The sequence below is a fragment of the Phodopus roborovskii genome, unplaced genomic scaffold (assembly GCF_943737965.1).
Source record: "Phodopus roborovskii unplaced genomic scaffold, PHOROB, whole genome shotgun sequence".
Classification (NCBI taxonomy): Eukaryota; Metazoa; Chordata; class Mammalia; order Rodentia; family Cricetidae; genus Phodopus; species Phodopus roborovskii.
The window spans coordinates 50,807,052-50,821,719 of NW_026126433.1; the positions used below are offsets into that span (position 1 = coordinate 50,807,052).

The following is a 14,668-nucleotide window of genomic DNA, read 5'->3' on the forward strand; positions in this document are numbered from 1 at the left end:
GAAGTGCTAGAATTTGTTCTCAGTTACAGGCGAAAATTAAAAATGGAAAACAGGGGTAAGAGCTAAAAGAGGAAGGGGGTCCAGCAAGGTGATAAAGGGGTAAAGGCATTCATCATCAAATCTGACAGCATTAGTTTGATCCCCAGAATCCCCATGATAGGAGAGGACTGACTCCCACAAGCCATCCACAGACCTCATGTGTGTCCTGGAGCATGTGTGTGTGCTTGCACACACACACACGCACATGCACTAAATAAATACTAAGATGAGAACAGGAGAGCCATTCCCTCATGAAAGAATTCTCCTACAATCCTCACATTAAACAGGGGCAACATCAAGCAGACACTCACACTTAAGCAGCAAGTTATAAAAGTCTGTGCCACTGGGTAGCAGAGTTCAGACAAGGAAGATAAAGTTTCGGGCAGAACGTCAGCAGTGATACTCATTCATGAATTAATGTAACAGTTCTTTCTCTAAAGAATAATTAACAAATATGGTCCCATAGTTTTGTTTAAATACATCTAAAAAGAGTCACTTATTTAAAAAAAAAAGTGATCAAAAAACCTAACAACATTCAAAGTAATCAGAACATATGAATAGTGTCAGGTTAGGAGTGAGCCACAAGCATCTGTGTTATTCAGGAAAGCGGTGCTGTTCCTGGGCAAGAGAGGAGATGCCTAGCCAGAAAGCAGGAAGGATCCGAGTCTAAGAAAGACTTTATACTACTTACAGCTCATGAAGGCAGATAGGAAATTCTGCGCACTTGACTATAAATTAGATGGCACCATTAGGCCAAATAGGCCATCCTATCACAGTAAAGTGCACCCAGGCACTGAGACCTCTGTGTATACTATATGTTCTCCTTTGAAATATTAACAAACTCACTGCAGCAGGAACAGGTGTTTAGTGGAAAGGCTTCCGCCATCTAGGGCCACTTTGAACCCTCGATACAACTGTAATGTCTTTAATTGCCATGGTGGAAAAATCATTCTTAGAGAAATTAATGATTCATTCTAATGTACATCTCATGTAACACATTCTCCCTAGGTGTTCCTGAAGCTCAAGAAGATTTTAAATTTGCCTGATTTCCACCCCAACAAGATTGCCCTGGTCTCTGTGGCTTGCTGCTCTATGTGTCAGTGGGTTATAGCTCTGAATAACTACCACGAAGTTCAAAAGGTACACCTTGCCTCCTCAGTCTCTGTCATAGTTCTGGAAGAAATTTGTATTTAGCAGTGCCCAAGTGCCTCTATGGAAAGAATGTGTACTGAAATCCATATGCTTTCATATGTTATGCTAACTCCATAGCTGCTTCTTTTGAATATTCTATGAAAGCTATGCTACATTCCTGTTTATTTGATTTAATACTTTGTCTATGACAAACTGTATCTCTTCTGTGCATATGTCAAATTCCAGGAAAGTCTGTTTTTTTAAACACTGATACCTATAAATGTCTCTCATGCATAAGGCATTTTAAACCAGAAGCCTAACAGTTTAAACCTTGGGTGTTTTCCTCCCTTGAAGGTGGTGGGTCCTAAGCAGGCGCAAGTGGCTGAAGCTCAGAATGTCCTCCGAATAGCAAAGCAAAGGTTGTCTGAAAAACAAAGAGGGTTACAACTGGTAAGGTTTGGGGTGCAAGGTTTCTGTTTTGTTTTGTTACTTGTTAAGTTCTCAGTGCCTGTAAGAACTACATAACATTGCCAAGGGAACAGTCAGTAAACACCTCAGGGATGAGGGGATGGCTCAGCGACAGAACACCATCTAGTAGCATGTGGGCCTGAGATTCCGTCCCTAGCACTGCAAGGCCAAGGTGTACAGAAGCCATTATCTCAGTAGAGCTTATCTACCAAAAAGAATAGTATAGTTAGGAATGTACTTGTGAGGACTAAGTAAATATGATATGTAAATCTCTCTACCCATACTACATAATAATTAGCAATATTGTTAATTGTCATCACATAATACTATTTCACCACATTTCTCCAAGAGATCTTTATAACTTCAGTCTATAAAAAGTATCAGCTGGGCATTAGGGCACATGCCTTTAAACCCAGCACTGGAGGCAGAATCAGGTGGATCTCTGAGTTTGAGGCCAGCCTAGTCTACAAAGCAGATGCCAGAACAACCAGGACTATTACACAGAGAAACACTGCTGTCTTTAAAAAAAAAAAGAAGGAAAGAAAGAGAGAGGGGAAGAAAGGAAGGAAAAAGGAAAGGAAAAAGAAAAGGTTTAACCAGTATTAACCTGGATTCATATATTCCTCATTTCACCTGTTTATAGTAATTACTCTATTAATTCATAAAGTCATGCTTAGTTCTCTAATGTCTGGAGCTGGAGCTAGAGTAGCAGTCATCAACCTGACATTTGCCACATTCTATAATTCACGCGGCAAAGTAGCTTGTTAAGTGTTGTGTTGCATTTTGGGCAGAGACCTGCATGGAGGACGTGTACATTCTCAAAGCTGATAGGTTTGCATTGCGTCAGGTTTCAGTCCATCCATTCACCCATATATGCATATATGCACGCATACACATACATATACACTATGTTCATCCACTCAGCCACCTGTCCAGTCAGTGTCAGGCCTCTTCCTGAAGCAGACCTACAATGCACCCTAGTTCAGTGAACCTGCTCAACGTATTCCCCAAGTACGGTCCTGTGCTGCTGCCCGAGCTACAGTTAACTCCATTGGCTCCACACCCTTTCTGGGAATGTCCTCCTGTTACGGACTTTGTTCCATTTCAGATATGTATCTTCTGTCCATCTGGGCCCTAATGTAGAAAATACTTCTGAAAATTGTAGAGAACGCTGGGAAACAGGCCTAGAACTTACTTACTACCCATGACCTCATCAAAATATCCTTTAGGAAGTACAGTGTCCTCCACATCTCCAGCCCATTTTGTGTGTGTGTGTGTGTGTGTGTGTGTGTGTGTACAAAATATATTTTTGTATTTATCACTGAGGATGACCCTGAACTTATGACCCTCCGTCCTCAAGCGCCCAAGTGTAGGCATATGAATCCTAGATGGCAAGTGAGCCCCCACCTCAGCCATTTCTTTAGAGAATGAATTTTATATGTGACCTAGTTATCTTTGTGAACAAATATGTCCCAATGCTTAGGATTGCAAGAAGGGCTTTTGCAGGAAGCAGACGGCTTTCACAGCACTTCAGGGCTGAGAGAATCACTGGCTGCTTCCACATGTGCATCTCATGATTTATGAAATCCATGTGGGAAGGTTTCCTAAGACATGAAAGGGGAGTGGTTACACGCTAAGGCAAGAGAATTGACAAACTGTAAACCAAGTAAGAATGAGACATTTTCTCAATGACAAATGAATTGTCTTTCAGATTGAAGAACATTTACAGTTTTTACACACATCCTACAGAGATATCGTTGCTGAAAAACATCAACTGGCCAATCGGAAAAAGCTGGCCACCAAGCGCCTACAGTGCGCATCCGTCCTGCTGACCGTCCTGGAAGACGAGAAGGCATGGTTTCCCTTGGCTTTTTGTCTCCTTTACTACTTCCCATGGGATCAGCCTGCACTTCTGTCTGGTCAACCACACACCTCCTAGATCGCATCCGACCACCTGTAGAGATCTGGATGGGATCTTACTCCAGCAAGGAATCATGTCAGCTTGTTAACCACGGCTCTTCTCTCTTGTTGCTAAGACAGCGGCACATTTCTGTCTGAAGGGGAGGGGGGTGCTTTCAATTGCCATGCTGTGAGTTTTTCTTCCCCAGCCTGGAACAATGCAGGTTGAGTGTTTGGAGACCAAAGAGAATAGCAGTCATTAGAATGGAAAGCGAAAACTTTATTTTGTTCTGTTGGTCTTCTGATCCCATCTATCTGATTTTTACATGTTTCTAATTCACTCCTAATAAGCTGGCTAAAATCTTGGTTTAGTTACACCTCACCTACCCCAAAGGTCATTACAAAATCCTCAAGATAACTTTAGTTTGTTATAATTATTTAAATGAATATATCGTGGAAGGCTCTTTAAGGACAGTGATATAGTTGTGATATAAAGTTGTGATAACCCAGAGGGAGACTGCTGTCCTTAAAACTCAACTGACGCCCCTAAGAGACTGGTGACTGCTAAGTGGAGGTGGGGGATGGCACCAGTGTTATTCCTGGTCTTCAGATCCTGGAGGAGTGACTTTCTGTTTTAACCATGCTTTCCTCAGTGACCAACCAAGCACGCGCATGATGCTCTCTGCACTCCAACTTCCTCCTCTAAACATAAAGTCACTGACAATTTTTTGAAATTCTTATCTATTTATTTATTTGTTTTGACATCGAGCACACTTTGTAGCTTCATCTGGCCTGGAGCTCACTATGGAAGAAGAGCCTGGCCTTGAACTCACAGAGATGCACCTGCCTCTGTCTCCCTGCTAAGACTAAAGACATGACCACCATGCCTGGCTCGGTGGCTTTTTCTTTCTTTTTTTTTTTTTTTTAATGGGATGGTGAGGTGTCAGTAAGAATTTCACAATGAAGTGTCTGTTGAAAGGGACTATCCAGCAGATGGTGGAGTGTGGGGAGACTGTGCATCAGTAACAACACGATGGGACTCTGTTTAAAAGACCAGTTCTGAGGACGCAGCCAAAATGGGCCTTGACCTCATTATCAGGACTAGTTTTCCTCTCAGAAAACAGTTCTATGGCCTGGAGAGATGGCTCTGCCGTTAAAGGCTAGGTTCACGACCAAAAATAGAAAACAGTTCTTTGGCAGGGGCAGGGTGAGATTTTTGTAGTCTGTTTACTCCTGTTTCGAAGCTAACAGAATTCATTTGTTTTATCCGAGTGAGATTTTTCTCCTGGTCTCAATAAGAAATAGTATTGCCAGGTAGTTTTAGGTGGCATGTGGTAAAACCCCTAGTGAAATCCATCGTAGGGCTCTGTCGCCCTTGCTGACCTGGAACTGATGGCAATGCTCCCGAGTCAGGCTCCTGAGTGCCAAGTTTGCAGACATGTGCCACCACACCCATCCTGACTGCTTTTAAATGTGATTCACCTTCTACACCTTGAGAATAGAATGGTCATAGCAAGAGCAATGATAGATCCAGTGTAGAGACCATTCACTTTCAAAGTCTCATGATACCAGGCCAGGGAGGTGACTCGGCAAGTATTGTGCTTGCCTCCAAGTCTGAGGAACTGAATTCAGATCCTCCGCACCCACATAAAAGAGTATCTGTACCCCAGGGCTAGAGGGAAGAAACAGGCAGACCCTGGGGACTTGCTGGCCAGCTAGAACAGCCCCAGTTGGTGGGTTCCAGATTGAGTGAGAGACCTTATCTCCAATCAATCAATAAATAACAGGAGAAGGCTAGGGAGGTCGCTCAGTAGGTAAGAACCACTGCTGTGCAAGCAATGAGAACCTAAGTTCAGAGCCCCAGCAACCACGTAAAAAGCTGGCATGGCTGCCCCGCATGCCTGTAACCCCAGCACTGTGAGGGGCAGAGGCAGGGTATTGCTGAGGTTTCCTACTGCCAATCTAACCAGATTCAGTGAGAGACCTTGTCTCAATGGAATATGATAGAGTGGGACAGCTGAGGTCCTCCTCTGCCCTGCAGTGCACACCTGCACGTGCACAGGTGACATATGCTCGTGTGTGTGTGTGTGTGTGTGTGTGTGTGTGTGTGTGTGTGTGTGTGTGCGCGTGCGCGCGTACTCAGACACACACCAAAAAAGTCAAATAAGGTAGAGACAGACACCCAGTATGAACATGCCCACTCATGTACGCCACACACTTAAATATTTCATAAATAATAAACTCAATAAATGGACTTTTATTTTATCGTTTAGATTCGATGGCAAGAAACAGTCACCATAATAGACAACAAATTGAAAGGCATCTGCGGTGACATACTTCTTTCATCCGCATGCATAACCTACAGCGGAGTCTTAACGCCAGAATTCCGCCAGCTAGTGATACAGAAATGGGAGAGCCTCTGCAATCAATACAGAATTTGCTTATCATCCAGATTTTCTCTGATGGAAGTCATGGCAGAAAAGAATGAGGTCAGTGGCGTTTGTTGTCAGTTGGCTTGGGGACTGCGTGTTGGACACAGATGTTTCCCCTAAAGTATTGTGACAAGTGAAAATATTGAAGTTTTTCAGCCTTTTGTTCTCTTTTTTAACTTACAGATCTACTTCTCCATTGGCTGTATCTATCCTGTTCTCATTCTCTAATCAAATCACGAAGTACTCTTTTTCCTGTTGTAATCCTACTGCCCTGTCAGAGTGAATCTAGCCAGTTTCTCTCTCTAAAACTCCTTTTAGTAATAGAATTAGTAAGGCCATCTAACCATGGATGCATTCTTAGCCAGAGCCAAAATCACAGAGCTATATTTACCAATGAATATCTACTGCCCATTCATACAAGCCCTTTTGTGGATGTTTAAAAGATTGGAACAGAGAAATGTGTACCACTATTTAATCCTCTTCATTCTAGTTTCTTCAGTGACACCTGTGAAGTGTCAGGAGGAAACACCAGCTCCCCTGTTTCATAATGACTGACCATCTAAACACATCACTGATTGTATTAGATGCATGTGAACTGAAGGCTCCTGTTAAGAGTCTACGATTGTAAGCACACATAATAGTTTACACCAAAGCACAGAACAGAAGCCACATGTTATTTAGAAAGAACGTGGCTAAATCATTAAGATTAGGGATTTTTTTTAAGGGAGTAAATGTACAAAGATTACAAATAAAGATGAGCCAGTCAGTCTCTGTGGCCCATAAAGGATGTTCTGATAACCAATGTTATCAGACCTTACTTCACATTAAGAATGGGTTTGATAGGCAATAATTCTAAACTTGTTTATTGATAACATGACCTCAAATATTAAGCAGACATTTTAAAATTTATTTTACATCCCAACATCAGTTTCCCCTCCCTCCTCTCCTCCCATCCCCTACCCCACCACCCACCCCCACCTACTCCTCCTCTGCTTCTGTTCAGAAAGAGACAGGCCTCCAATAGTTATCAACAAAGCTTGGCATATCGAGCTAAGGTAGGACTGAGCTCCTCCCCTTGTATTAAGACTGGACGAGGCAACCCAATATGAGGGACAGGTTTCTAAATGCCAGCCAAAGTGCTAGGGACAGGCCTGCTCCCACTGTTAGAAGACCCACAAGTAGACCAAGCTACACAACTGTCACACATGTGTAGAGGGCCTAGTTGAGTCCCACACAGGCTCCCCATTTGTCAGTCCAGTCTCTGTGAGCACCTATGAGCCCAGTCAGTTGTCTCTGTGTATTCCCTTGTGATGACCTCGACCCTCTTGGCTCATACAATCCTTCCTCCCTCTCTTCAGCAGGGTTCCCCAAGCTCAGTCCAGTTCAGCAAACATTTTTTAAAAAATGATAATAAACTATAGAGAAAAACATATAAACTAGTGAAGTGCTTGGGATGAATGTCCTCCATAGGCTCATATATTTAAATACTGGGTCCCCAGTTGGTGGCACTTTTTGGAGAAATGTGGGGGGTGTGACCTTGCTGGAAGTCCATCACTGGAGACATGCTTTGAGGGTAAAAGACTTTGCCTACTTCCAACTTGCTCTCTCTACTTCAAGCTTGTGCTTGAAGAGATGAATTTCTCCATCTGAGAAATTAGAATGTTTGTGGAAGTTTAATGCGCTAATGAAAACATGCACTTGATAGGTGATGGGTGTGAAACCCAATGATTCCTGTTAGTTTTCATACCTTGGCATGATTGCGTGTCTCCTAAATGTATAGAGCCTGAGAGTCCTAGTTCCTGGCTTTATGTTTATTTTCTGTTTCCACAGTGTCATAATCAAAATTCCAACTTGCTTTTAAGTCATTTGTTCCCTTGGTCCTTTTGAGGATTTTTGTTTTTTAATCTAAAAGCATTGGTTGTTTAGGATCCCTCACTCTTTACAGGAGCTAAGCCTCTGCAGAAGTTTCTGAGCTGGTAAATAGTGTTTCCATTCCAGATCCGCCGATGGCATAACCAAGGGCTGCCTCTTGGTCAGCACTCAACAGAAAATGCCATCTTGATGAAAAGTACCCAGCAGTGGCCACTGGTGATCGACCCACACAAGCAAGCACTCAACTGGATCCGTCAGATGGAAGGGCCCCCGCTGCTAGAGATTTCTGCTGAAGATAGCAATTACCCCCAAATACTTAAAAACGCCATGCAAGCAGGGGAGTGTATCCTCTTGCAGGTATGTGGGCAATGTAGCCAGATCCCTTCTTTCTATTGCTTACCTTGTTATATGCAGTGAACATAGAGCGAGAAATTTTAAGTGTCCATGACCTTTGTCAAATAAATTTATACACAGTTACATGTACATGCATGTATTATATATGTGCACACATGCATGTAGTTTAGTTCTCTTACACCTGCCTTTCTCTGATGACATCAACCATGTGTCTTTTCAACTGATTGACTTAAGTTTTTAATCTGTTTTTAATTTCCAGAATGCCCCTGAAGCATTCCCTCCCAGCTTGAAGGCAATTCTAAAGAAGGACATTTGCCAGAAAAGAGGGCACTATTACATCAAAATCGATGACTCTGAGATTGAATACAATGAAAGGTTCAGGTAACATCTCTCATAGTCAAATCCAGTGGTATGTCCCAGTTGTTAAGATAAGGGACATGGAAGAAGAGGCCAGTGCATCTGTCCTGATGAGTGTGACCCTGAGGAAGAGAGCAGTTGCATCATGAACATTCCTCTTGGTTTTGTGGGTTGTGGCTGTCACCCATGTTCAGAGAGTGAGTTTTATCAGTGTTGTCAGGGCTGTACCTGATGAGGCTGTGACCAAAGCTGAGCGAGAAGTCAACAGGCAGGAAGCCCGGCCCACTTAGTCCAGAGGAGATTGACCAACACAGGTACAATAAGCTTTGGCCTGACATGGTGGCTCAGCCAGTGAAAGCATGGACACACACATGTGCAAAGGGTGACACACACTTGTAACTTAGTGTGAGGGTGGCAGAGACAGGTCAGTCCCTAGAGTTCAATGGCCAGTCATCCTGCCAGATGATAGATCCTGTCTCAGAAAGTAAGAGGAGAACATTGGCAGGAAATACTTGAAGTCAATCTTTAGCTTAAACATACATACATACATACATACATACACACACACACACACACACACACACACACACACACATAAAAAAAACCCACATACAAGCAACACACATTCATATTTATATTTATATTTAGTATTCAGAACAAAAAGAGGTTTTTGCACAAGGAGGTAGAACTGCTAGGAGGGAAAACAGGAATCCTTAACAACAACAGAGAACTTCTTGGCCTCAGGTAAGCAATATGGAGGACTGGGCTCCTAGACAGTCAACATCCACCAAAGCCACAGGAGCTAGTGAACTTAAAGGTCCTTTGTCTCTTGGACTGGAACACTGAATTCTGTGGGAAAAAGCAAGGGTGATTTCTGGAGAGGAATTTATTCTGGGTTCCTGGGTGAGACCCAAGAGACAGGACCGAAACAGAGTGCAGGTCACAAAGCTGTGTCTTCACCGAGGATCCTTATGTGGGGCCTCGTCCAGGTCATCCACTCATCCCATCATGCAGGGTTCATGTGCCTCAGTAGCTTTGAGAGAGATAGCAAGGAGCTAGAACAGTAACCAGTGATCCTAAACACATTTGATGTTTCTGGCCTCTAGCCAGGACAGGAGTGCCCTTAGAACCAGGCCCGTTCCTGGCTTCTGGTCAAGGACAAGGATCAAAACTGCTGATTTTGAGGTCCCTGCCCCTAAATTGCCTGGCAGGCTTCCCTGTTCTCCTCTCAGCTGCACAGCATCTGAGGCTGCAGTCAGGAACCACCTCCTCCTCCCAGGCAGCTTCACCAAGAGCCAGTTTGATGGCCACGGAAACACAGTTCCCAGAAAAGTTTTTTTGGGCTGTGTGAGAGCATTGTCTCCTTGTGGGCAGAGCCTGGGGAATCATAGTAACTTATTCCCAGAATGGATGTCTTCCAGAGGGTGGGAACAGGGTGTTGCTTTAAAAGACAGACTTGGGGACAGATTTCTTCTCTCTCTGGCCATGCCTTAGCCTTACCTTTTAAAAGTGGAGTGGAGTGTACATGCTTCTGCTCTTCTTAGTTGCTATAAAAACAAAGCAAGACCCAGAATCCCATTCCTTCTCACTACCAGCTCTAAACCACCACCATTCTTCCTGCCCTGCCCTCCCCCATGCCCAGGCTGCCCTTCAGCCAAATCCCCTCAGCCATAAAAACCATTCTTTACAACGATCTAATGGCATCGAAACTCTATAACCATTGGTGTTTACCCTGGCCTTATGCTTAAATCCAGCAAGGATATAGTTCATGGCTGTTGTTAAAGTATTAAACACAGACTTGTTCACAGAGTATAAACCAAGAACATGCATTGAGCACAAAACTGAGTAACACTAAAAATGAATCTTCTCACTTTCAGAAAAAAAAATGTAGTTTATACTGTTTAACACATTTGGTTTCATTTTATTCTTCTGCAAGTTCTTTGGTGTCTTTCTTATTTCTAGGTTGTACTTATCTACAGAACTAGACAACCCCCATTTTCTTCCATCGGTTTATAACTTTGTTACTATTATCAACTTCACGGTAACATTCCAAGGCTTGCAAGATCAACTCTTATCTACAGTAGTAAGTCATGAAGTTCCTCATTTAGAAAACCAACGTGCCCAGTTACTAGAGAGCATTTCTCTTGATGCTATAACTCTGGAGGAGCTGGAGGACAGAACATTAACTTTACTCCAGAAAACAGAAGGTGAGGAGAGACACTGGGTATGACCAGCAGACTTAAGTGAAAGTCAGAAGAGAAAAAGCATGAGGTTTTCTGAACTGGTACCCAAAATGCCAAGTCCCCATTACCCTCACATAACCAGTTGAGATGGGAAGTCCCCCACCCATTTCTAAGTTTCACATTGTGAATGTCTATGTTCCTTGTCATCCATATTTGCTTAGCTCTTTCTGTACACACCTAAACCAGCCTAAACTACATAGCAAAACTTGGTCTCAAGAAAGAGGGTGGGGAAGGAAGAAAGAAATGAGGAAGGGAGGGAGGGAGGGGAGAGAAAAAGGGAGAGAGAGGGAGAGAGGAAGGGAGGGAGGGAGGGAGGGAGAGAAATGAAGGAAGGAGAGACAGGGGAGAAAAAAGAGGAAGAAAAAGTAAGTTGGTTTATAATGAAAATCTTAGAGCTCCCTTGAAATATTTGAAGTGAGAAGAATTCCTGTCTGCCTAACGTGTGCTTGCTCCAAAGAAGAGTTGCAATTTGTTAACAGTTGAAGAATGACCCTCACTTTTCAAAACAAAGTAGCAGAGTGTATTACATAAAATAAAAGTTTTGCTCCATATTGGGAGTGGGGCTAGGGGTCAAACCCAGGGTTTTTTGCATGCCGGTAAATACTCTACCACTGAGCTACATCCCCACCCCCACCCCCGTGTGTGTGTGTGTGTGTGTGTGTGTGTGTGTGTGTGTGTGTGTGTGTGTGTGTGTGGTTAAATGTATTCTTTATGATGAAATTGTTTCTTCTATGCTTCTTTAATAACAATGGGATTCACAGACAGAATTAAGGAGAGGGAATGGGAAGTGGGGTCTGCACACTGTCAGTCCTACTTCTTAGAAACAGGATCAGTCACAGGGTGGGGCAGCACACGCCTTTAATCCCAGCACTCAGGAGGCAGAGGCTGGCGGATCTCTGTGAGCTTGAGGCCAGCCTGGTCTACAAAGAGAGTTCCAAGACAGGCTCCAAAGCTACAGAGAGACCCTGTCTCAAGAAAAAAAAAAAAAAAAAAAAAAAAAACTCCTCTTTAACCTACACCTTATGTTTTAGTCAAAATTAAAATTCCTTTAACAAAACTTCCAACTCTGCTTTACTATTAAAAGAAAATTAAGAGCCCATCTGGACATAAAACTGATAGTGAAAACTCTTACAGTGCCCAGAGCAGGAATCAGCCACTTGCCATTTCAATGGTTTGTTTAAATTTATTTTTTGTTTCTTGTTTGGTTTTAGGAAGTGTATTAGATGATGAAGAAATTGTAGAAACCCTAAGAAAATCCAAAATGACTTCAAATGAAATTTCCAAGCGTATCAAAGAAACAGAAAAAGCAGAACGTGAAATTCAAGCAACTCGCAAGAACTACCTCCCCATAGCCACACGGGGCGCCCTGCTCTACTTCGTGATGGCCAGCCTCACACAGGTAGAGTATATGTACCAGTTCTCCCTGGAGTGGTTCCGGCAGGTTTTTGTTTTCTCGACAGTTTCCAAAAACAAAGAACAAAAGCATAATTGGAAAATGAATGAAACATCCCAGGAAAAAGCCAATGAGACTTCTTCAAATCAACAGAGTCCGGAAAATGGGAGAAATCCCTTAACCAAGAATACTAAAAACGCAATAGATGTGTTGACACGAAATGTGTTTAGGGTAAGCCATTCTTTTACCATGAGTTTTTCCAGCTCTGCCTCTCGGGCTCCTTTAACACTTGTGATTTCTGTAGGCAGTCTCTTCGGCTCTATTCAATGAGCATAAACTCTGCTTCTCCTTCCGGCTGTGCACCACAATCATGAGAGATAATGCCAGTGACACTCTGGTGGATGATGACATGGGATTCCTTCCAGAAGAAGAATGGAACATCTTTTTGTACTCTGCCATTTTGATAAATATTAAAAATATATTATCCAAGCCTAGACTGAATAGTAAGTAAAAATAATTTCTCTGGATATGGTTTTAAAAAAAAAAAAAAAACCACTGATAGATGTTTCCTTGTCAAATACTAAAAGATTTTAAGGTTTACTTCTGTGACTGGGTCAAATTCTGTCAGACTGACAAATGTGTGAACATGCAGTTAGCATATTCTTTGTTTGTTTATGAGAAAACGTTTCACTATATAGCCAGGCTAGCCTAGAACTCATGAAATTTTGAGTGAGTGAATGAGTAAATAAATCACAACTAGTATAGTAAGATTATGGTGGTCCTAATGTAAAGCAGATTCTCTCTGTGTAGTGAATAGGGACACCCACATTGGTTGCAATGCAATTCCACCAGGCCCCTTGCTGTATAATGTTTCCTCACTTATTAAGAACTTGAACCAAAAAGCATGCCTGTCTGTGGTGGTGTGAATGAGGACGGCCGCCAGAGGTTCATATGTTTGGATGCTTTTTCCTCTGTGGAACTAACTGGGAAGGATTTGGAGGTGTGGTCTTGTTAGAGGAGCTGTATCACTCAGGGTGGGCTTTGAGGTTTCAAAAACCCATGTCTCTCCATCTGCTGCCTGCTGATTGGTAGATAAAGCTGTTAGCTACTGCTCCAGCTCCATGCCTGTCTTCTTCCTGCCATGATCACCATGACCTAACCCCCTAAAAGTGTAAGCAAGCCCCTAATTAAATGCTTTATTTTATAAGTTACCTTTGTGACAGTCTCTTCACAGCAATAGAACAATAGGTAAGACACCATCTGAAACACACGCAGTCACTTAATGACTGAACCTTTTAAGCTCTGTGATGGAGCAAAAACAATGCTAAGAAGGAAATGTATGACTATAAATAAATAAAAGCAGAAAACTCTCAGGGTTGGAGACATGGCTCAGCAGTTAAGAGCATGTGCTGCTCTTGCAGGGGACCCAGGTTCAGTTCCCAGCACCCATTTCAGGCAGCTCACATCTGCCTATGTAGTTCAATTCCATGGAGATCCGATGCCTGCCAGCACCTGTACACACATGCACATACCCTCCTCATACAGGCAGGCACGCACACCAACCATTTAAAACATAAAAATAAATGTTTAAAAAAGGAAGATCTCAGATCAGCAATATAAATTTCTACCTCAAGAACTGCTTTTTAAAAGACCACCAAAGTGGAAGTCTATTACTTTCTAGTTTCAGAACATGTTATAAAACGGCATTGCTATTGAACGTGTAGGTTATATTCACATAAAAACAGACAAAATGAGGGTCTGGAAAAGGCTCATTGGTTCAGAGCACACACTGCTCTTGAAGAGGGCCCAAGTTTGGTTCCCAACATCCACATTAGGCAGCTCACAACCACTTATAACTCCAGCCCTCTTCTGGTCTCTGTGGGCAATTGCACTCACATGCATATTTCTCCCTCACAGACATACACATCATTTTAAAATGAAAATAATTTTTTGAAGTCAGCGGCATAAGTTAACTCATATATTTGTGTTCAGTAATCAGTAGCCTATATTAGCAAATGTGGATAAGCACATATAAAAGAATGAAGTTGAACCTTTATTTGTACCAAATACAAATATTAAGTCTAAATGGGCTAAAGAATATAAGCACTGAAACTATAAAAAAGTCCTAGCAGAGAGCCAGGGGGATGACTCAGTTGGTAAGATACCCTATGTGCAAACATAAGGGACTAAGTTTAGATTCCCAGCACCCACATTAACAAGCCAGGCACAACGATGTGTGCTTGGAACCACTAGGAGCTCATGGGGCCAAGTCCATGAGCTTCCAGCTTACAGAGAGATGCTGTTTCAGAAACAGACGGAGAGTGGCTGAGCAAAATCACCCAGCCATTGATCTCTGGCCACTGCATGTATACACACATGCAAGCACATCCTCACGAACACACACACACACACACACACACACACACACACACACACACAACCTTTTCATGCAAGTCCTTACAGGTGATAAAAAAGTTTGT

General features: G+C 42.7%; 1 protein-coding gene across 1 annotated transcript in view; it reads left to right on the forward strand.

Annotated features, from left to right (window-relative positions):
- The window catches only part of Dnah14 (dynein axonemal heavy chain 14), a 199,959-nt gene that overhangs the window by 151,814 nt on the left and 33,477 nt on the right, over positions 1-14,668 (forward strand). Inside the window, exons 62-70 of the mRNA XM_051185777.1 lie at positions 1,048-1,179; positions 1,525-1,620; positions 3,350-3,490; positions 5,811-6,026; positions 7,968-8,198; positions 8,455-8,576; positions 10,515-10,759; positions 12,007-12,419; positions 12,493-12,691. Coding sequence (XP_051041734.1) covers positions 1,048-1,179; positions 1,525-1,620; positions 3,350-3,490; positions 5,811-6,026; positions 7,968-8,198; positions 8,455-8,576; positions 10,515-10,759; positions 12,007-12,419; positions 12,493-12,691 — 1,795 coding nt within the window. The remainder of the gene's footprint in view (positions 1-1,047; positions 1,180-1,524; positions 1,621-3,349; positions 3,491-5,810; positions 6,027-7,967; positions 8,199-8,454; positions 8,577-10,514; positions 10,760-12,006; positions 12,420-12,492; positions 12,692-14,668) is intronic.